Consider the following 8351-nt stretch of genomic DNA (forward strand, 5'->3'; position numbering starts at 1 on the left):
CCTAAGGGAACGACGCACCGTGACTATAGTTGATATATTGTGCTGCTACCACGGTTGCCACTTGAAAATTTTTTCCTGTACCAAAATTGGTTTAAAAAGGTACCATTCCTGTAAAAAAAGGTCCAAAAATTGTTTGGACCTTTTTATTTTTCGTTCTGTGTTTTTCATAGTGTTATAAATGAACAAAATATAAAAAAGTGCAAAGTTGATTTATAAAAAAAATTATTTGGAAATATCCACAATAAAGTTGGGTCGTCAAAAATGTACCATTTTTTAAACATGAGTACCAAAAACGAAAAAACGAAAAAAAAGTACCAATTTTGGTACTAAAGTACCATAAGTGGCAACCGTGGCTGCTACAGACCCTAACCGAACAGAAGACATTCCGCTCTTTGAATGAAACCCAAAATGTCAGCTGTTAGTAATAATATTAATAAAAAATATTAAGCGATAGATGATAATGGATTTAACGATTGAAAATAATAGGAATGGTCTTCAATTATTAGTAATAATTTGAAAGTCATTATATTTTTCTTTTCATTTGTATCTATATGACATTTTATATTTTTAATGAATGGGTACATGCAATTTTGAATGGGTTTTGTGAAGTAATAATTTGTAGATAAAAGTAAACTCATAGTTTGAAAATTAATTTAAACAATGTTAAATTTAAATTTACTCTTTCCATATTCTCCTATCCACAGAGGATAAGAAACAGTTGCCTTAGGTGTTCATTCTGTAAAAGGTGTGGGCATTGAAGCTAATCAGCAAGTAACTCCCCAATTTCGTTTATTGTTTAAAATTGAAATCCACATTGATTTCATTGCCATTATAAAGCAAATGAAAGCAAAATTGAGTTGAGACCATTTAACTTAAATTAGATAAATTTATTTCTACAATTTACTGAACACATTCATAACTGCAAACTGGCACGGAATAATGATCAACAATGAGTCTCTTCAAGACTTCATATCAGAAATCATGATTTTGGCGTTTCTGGTTTTGTTTCTGGCCATAAGTAAACAAAGTCTTCATATAGTCCAAGCTCCGCAGCGTATAACAATGATGACGACGATGACGGTGAAGTATTCAATTGAACTTGATACTCGTTAAGTTTGAACGTTCAGGCTACTTGATAACATTGTTATTGTTGTTTATTGACGGTATCAGATTCATCTCTGAACCAGGCGAGTACAATATGCACATTTGTTTACTTAAGCATTTTGCTTTTATTTGTAAAATCGTTTCCATTTCAAGTAAATTAAATAACGATAAGTGGAAACTTATGAGTTCGTAGTGCCGTAGGGCTTAGCTCGCGGAGCTATTGTCTTTTCCTACCATTCTTTGCAGTGACTTTGGACGATTCTCGTTGTTTTTTTTAAATGCTACTATTTCTGCTCTCAAACAAAAAAAAAAAGAAACAGGGGTCTTTAAATATTCATTTATGCCAAGTTTTCAAGTAGCCAATAAAACATATTCACACAATTTGTTGACCCAGTTTGTGGGTGATTTTAACAATTTCAGTTCAGTTACCTTTGCTTTTGTTCTCACTTTTTAAGATAAGCCGTCGTCATATACGAGTATTCCTAAAATATTTCACTATTGAGTATTTCAAGTATTTTGTTTTGTTATTTTTTAAAAAATTTTTATTCATATTTTTATTTTAGAATTATTTCGATAATTTTGAAGAGCTAGAAGAAGTACTTCAGTAGCAGTTCTGTTATCAATCAGTTCCTTTTTTTTTATAAAAACAAATTGTATGTAGCAAGTACTCAGACATTATTTCTATATTAAGATTGCGAAAGAGAAAAAAGAGGTATATGGGAGATTTAGTAATTTATAGACATAAACAAATAAAGAAGAAGGGACAAGTTAGTTTTAGTTTACCCGAATCTTCAATACTCTTTAAACAGACAACTTTGTTACAAATCAATTATTTATTATTTACTTATAAGATGTTTATTCCATTCACACTCTCATATTTGTTTTTTCATATTTGCTCAGTTTGATATCTATATAAAATAATAATGGATATATACAATGGACATATACATATAATGTATATGTAGAAAATATATAACTTCTTATAAGGTAAGTAGTTTGTAATATGACCTCACCACGACCTTCTACAATCCAACAATCCAGGTAAATGGAACACAAACTCTTGGTTAAGTATATCAGGAATCTAACATCATATCCTGATATCTATCAAGATAGTTTATAAGTATTTACTGCAGCTAATCAGCTGAGGTATATGAAATTCTATTAAAAAAAAAAATATAATATATAATACTCATTAGAAGACGAAATTCTATTGAAAAGTAATATAAATATAAATAAAATAAAAACAATGATTCTAAATTAAGTTCAGAAATTTACAGGAAAAAATATTAAAATAAAATATTAAAAATTAATTGAACTAAATAAATAAATTAAAATTAAAATAATTCTGAAATTATAGTAGAATTTTACGATATGGATTAAAATATAAAATAACATAATTTAGTATTTTTTATAAGAAATAAAATTTGCACTCATATTAAGAAAAAAAATTTAATTAAATAATACAATAAAAATTTACATCTAATAAAACGTCTTCTCTTCTAATAATCATATTTAATCCTTTTTTTATGTCACGGGTAAGCAATTTTCCAGTTAGGTAGCACTGTGAGCCATTGCTGGCTTTCTTAATCATTGTTCTTAATTACGAGGAACATCGAACACTCTACTGTCAATAGGTAACGTGGTTAATTAGTGTTGAAATGAATGTGGATAGTTTGTTGAACGTTTTACACTTCGAAGCTGTGAACGTTTAACGAACGACAACTTGTTTCTTCCAAATTGGAACAAATAAATTGTGGACGTAGCGCCTCTACAATAAATCCAAAGTAGGGTTCAATCGTTGAGCAACTATATTTTCTTAAAGTGATTAATTTATAACAAACTTATTGTAAAGTATTAACGTATAATTGGTTTGATATGTAATCACTATTAGATGGATTCTGCTAAGAGCTTGATTACTTATTTTAGTTGCTCTTATAGTAACTGATGAAGAAAGATGAAGAAATCGTTTCACACATGAAAGTGTTTAACATTGGTCAAAGATGCACTCGATTTATTGGAAATAGTAAATTTTAGGATCTTCTACTGCAGAACGTTTTTGAATTTTTTAAATAATTTTAAAAATATTAAGTCCTTCAGATTAGAGAAAAACAATTTTAGTTTCATTAAAGGTTTCAAATAATTATAAACCTTTCAATATTAAAATGGACAAAAATACATTGGACAAAAGTTTAAGAGGACTTTAAAGGTTAAATTAATCTACTCTAGAAATCAAAGTTACATATTCATATTTGGGTCACCAAATCTACAAAATTACAAAAAGTATACATCTACATGTATACTAATTTACATAGGTCTGCAATGACTTTACATTTTTACTAAAATAAAGTAGTCTCTTTTTTATCATTTAATTTTTAAGAATGGAATTGAGATTATTTTTAAGAGATGCTTTTTACCTAGAAATATATGTATACGACTCTATTTTAGTGTTAATTAAATAAAATATTCTCTGAAATTAGCTATTCAAGATATCACTTTTAATTTTTCATTTTGTTTTGGTTGCTACTATACTACCGAGATGAATTATAGAAGGCATAAACGATTATCTCCGATGAAAGAAAATCTATCGTCATTGCTATAGATAAGTTTCCTCTTATTTTAATTATTTTATAACAAACCCTAGAGTTTGTGTGTTAAGTCAATTTGCAACAACAACAAAGATATTAGAAAGTAAGCTAGAACGAATGTCATTGGGATATGCGGACTAAAAGAATATATCAATTACTCTAAATTTATTTTCATACTTATTCAAAATTTAATAAAGAACTCTAGAAAAATGCTATCTTCTACTTTATACTCAAATCCTATGAATGAAACCTATTAACGAAATCGAACACATTTGTTGTAATGTTTCTATGTCATATAAATGTGGTCCAATTAATGCTATGTAACCCATACGACGACATATTTGACTTTATACATGTCTAGGAAAAATAGAGGCAAAAGTATACAAACCTGTCGCACAACGTTATAGTAAAAAGATTAGTGTTATTGAGGGTTCATATTTGCAACGATGCCCTTTACATTAATTCACATCATTTTATTCTGTTTAAGATGAGTAAAAACTCACCAAGAACCCACCGATTCATTATGCGACTGTTATATGAGATATAGAAATAGTTTAATTATTTATTAAATAACCTCAAAATTCTTTAATATTTGCAACGATACCTTTTATATTGATTCACATCATTTTATTCTGATTAAGATTAGTAAAAGCACACCATGACCCTACCGATTCATTATGCGACTATTATAAGATATATACAAATATACAAATTATTTATTTAACAACTTCAAATTCTTTTACATTAACAAAGGAGAGAAGAGTCCTATTGTACTAATTTCACTATTGATTACACAAAGCCCTTTAAAGCTTTGTGAACAAAGTCTAGAACTATATCTAGAAAAGAGCTCTTAATCTGTTCTGGTGACAGAAATTCCATATGAAATAAGTTTCTTCTGTCGTGAAATCGGTGAACTAGAGTAATTGAGCATAAAATATTGATAATGATTATTTTCGATTAAAAGAATTAAAGTTATTTTCATATATATGAATTAGGTGTATTCTACTTAATGGAAATGACAGAAAATTAATAGCTCTTATGATATCTTCAAGTTTTTGGACTTTAAATATAAAGTTTGACATTCATCGATGTTGTTGTATGAGGACATCTACGTAAAATATATTAAAGTGCTTTTTATATTTTTTTTAATAACAAAAAAAACTGTACGTCCTAAAAAATTTTGCGAAGAGACCTTATCCCTTTAGTTTTTGTTTCTTCATTTATACTTTAAGGTTCCCAATGTGCTCTTACTTGAATAAATATTATATTTTAAAGTTTTTTATTGCTTAAATACGTTTTTTATTGTTATTACCTTTAATAAAATTTTCCTGCTTAAGCAAATATTAAGGAATTAAAAATGCTCCCAGCAGATAAAAACTTTTTTCCACATCCGTCGGTAATAAATCAGGAGAATCTTTTTCATTTAAGCGCAACTTCTTATAATTTAGGGTAATCTAATGTAACTCACTGGTTTTGGTATCATTTGGAACTCGTTAATCTTAATTGAAGTTGCGTTTAATTATGAGTATCAATTACTAGCCCTTCTCATGCTCTTAGCATTCCTTCACACCATCATTCCATAATTACTTTCCGCTTGCAAATGCACTTATCCATATGAGTACCTTTCAAGGTGTAAGATTCTTGACAGTTGAAGCTTCAAATTGAGGCTCACAGGGAAAGTAAAGAAACGAGAAGTGCAAGTATTTCGCACTCTTCAAAAGAGACTACGGAAATATAATTTTTTTTTAATTTTGTTAAGATAAATACTTTTATTTTTATTTGAATTATTAAAATCAACAATTTTTCTTTTCCTAATGAAACGATGGCATGTTGGAAGCATTAATTTCCGTGTGTGAACAAAAATGATAAATTCGCGTTATTCTTGCTGTTCAGATCTCCTCGGAAGATAGTTGCCTTAGCACTCTTTTGTGTGAAAACTTCTTTGAATTTGTGTAAGCAACTAATTAATTTGATGAATTACTCGAGTTACTCAAAATATTTAAGTGTGTACAATTCTATTACTCTAAGTGGAATAAAGATTTATTTTGACTCTCTTTATCAAAGGTTAATATTCATGTTAAGAGTTTGTTGAAATTTGAACTTTTGCTCTAAGCAAGACGTAATAAAGTATATGATTTATAATTGCGAGAAGTAAAATGCTTATACTTACCATTGCATTTGGTAATTTACTAACTATAATACTAGATATGATCTAATAGCTCAGATTGTTTTAGGATACTTATTGAAAAATAAAAACATCATTATTTATACACTTTTTTTTTGAAGTATTCCTTTAATCGATAAGTAAATATTCAAATTGCAACAAAACAAGTTTTAGAGATATTGAGTAAAATCCCGTGCAATTTTTCGGTCTCTTTCTATGTTCGTTTACTCTATTGTGTAATTATGTATATTGTATAGATTGTGTCTATTGTGCAGATAGAGCACTTAAAATAGAATATTGTATAGACACATAACCTTTTTTAGTGCAAATTTGACAATATTTTTTTTTCGCTCGCTTGTATTTTTATGCTTTTAGAATTTAATTTAAATTTTTTAAAGAGGTTTCGAAAAGTAGTGAACTACAACAACAACAATTTTTTTATATTATTTTAATTAATTGAATTAATTAATTTCGCTATGCGACTTTATTTTCTAGATTTTGCATATTTTGTTTTTGTAAATCGCATGCAAGCAAATAATGCTGTTATCTATTTAAGCAGCATTCCATTCTATATGACTCCTATTTCTTTTCTATAGAAGAAAGTATAACACTTACTTCACATTCTTTAAGAAAGGAAGGGATATATTTTAATTAATTTTTCATATGTATTAAAATTGAAATAAGTGTCTCGTCTTGGCAATATTTAATCATTTTAATACTATTATAAATAAAATTATAATATTATTTGTCATTTATATATTTTATTTTATTTATTTATTATTTATATTACGACTAAGTTCTTTCTGATTGCATCTGTATGCAATCTGGATTTCCTTTCCAATAAAAGAAAATCCAAAATTTTCATTGATATACCCCATAGAGATATCGGTCTTTTGGTAGGTTTACTTACAGGTCATTGTAAACTAGGGAACCGTGCTAGAAGATTAGGTCCTGCTTTCAATCAAATCTGTCGTAGCTGCACCGAAGACGTTATTGCCCAACTCATGCACGGCGGCGACTTAATATTCTAGGAGCCCCCTTTCTTGAGGACCTTCACCAATTACTGGACCTAACACTAAATAGTATTTTTTAAATAATTTACCACTTATATATTATAATATATATAAATACATATATTTATAATGTTGTTGTAGTTTATTCTTACATTTTAAACTACATTTTATATACTATATATAGGAATATATTTTTATTTCTTTTTAATACGTAATGATTTTAAAGTAAATATCTGTCTCAGGGTGAAATTACGTGAATAAGTAATGAATTAGAATTTTATTAAAATAAAAAAATTAAAAAAATAAATTAATAACAAACCAAACTTTATAAAGAATTGTACTAAAGTATATTATTCTTCCTTCTAAAACTGGTGAGAATAATTTCAATTAAAGTATTTTTTAATTCTTGCATAATTGTTATGTTAATTATATAAAAGAGAAAGCAAGTTTTAATAGAGAAAAGTGTCAGGATCACGAGTTGGTAAGTCTATCATTAAAGTAGCTGACAGCACATTAATTGCTCTGTCGTAGAAGACATTTTGTAGTAGGAGAAGATACATTATACATGCATATGCATACATAGATATGTGCATTCAAAGACACTTAAAAGATAATTTTCAAATAAAATGCAATGTAGTAATCAAGCCAGAGTAGTTTTGGACATATCTAACAAATTTGTTTTCCTTATATGTTGAAGTACAAATGGAACTAGAACTGCTAGTTCCATTCACACTGCTAATGAGCCTAACTGATGCGGTAAGAAGAAATTCTCGTAACCTTTGCCAAGAAACTGCAAATGCAACGGCAAGAGTTCGGCATTTCTTTTTGTTTATTGTTTTTTTATTGTTCTATCATTGTTGCTATTTCTCAGATGGATTAAAAGTACTCGTATCTTTTTCAGAAAAAATTATAAATTAAAAAAAGATATGCAAAAATGTGCTGAAAAATATTTTCTAAGCTCAGCAACGAACGGTTCGCTTTGGTGTGCTGCAGTTTATGTTTAAATCGCTTTTTACTCTTCCACGACAAAAATTGTTACCAATTTGCTTGTCTTTAATGTAGAATGTTGTTTCTTTAATTTGTTGTTGTTGTTGTTGTTATTGTTGTTGTACATATACTTATAGATATGCGTATAAGATTGGCTTGAGATGATACTCGCCCATTGGTGCTTCTTATTCTTAGCCACCGAAACTGTTTGGCTACACTTGCGCCTGACACAAGCAAACCATATAAAGAACTATCGCAGCGACGACCTGCAGTCATTTCAGTATTGTCAGTTCCAGAGCAAGCATCTCGTCAAGATCCCAGTTCTGCGGTTGAATTTTATCGCGTCGCGTTTATTTGAAATCTTACTTTTACTTTGTTGACAAATCGTGAAATTTTTGTGGTAATTTCAATTATTTTTTTAAATAAACATTTATTAGAAGTGTTATGAGAAGTGTTAGTAAATTATATATACATATATACATATGTATATATATTTGT

General features: G+C 28.2%; 1 protein-coding gene across 1 annotated transcript in view; it reads right to left on the minus strand.

Moving 5' to 3' along the window:
* Window positions 1-8129, minus strand: part of LOC119676238 (adenosine deaminase 2-like) — a 46861-nt gene extending 38732 nt beyond the window's left edge. The window contains exon 1 of the mRNA XM_038087475.1: window positions 7985-8129. Within this exon, the coding sequence (XP_037943403.1) occupies window positions 7985-8129 (145 nt within the window). The remainder of the gene's footprint in view (window positions 1-7984) is intronic.
* Window positions 8130-8351: the final 222 nt, after the last annotated feature.

The sequence above is a fragment of the Teleopsis dalmanni genome, chromosome 2 (genome assembly GCF_002237135.1).
Source record: "Teleopsis dalmanni isolate 2A chromosome 2, ASM223713v2, whole genome shotgun sequence".
Classification (NCBI taxonomy): Eukaryota; Metazoa; Arthropoda; class Insecta; order Diptera; family Diopsidae; genus Teleopsis; species Teleopsis dalmanni.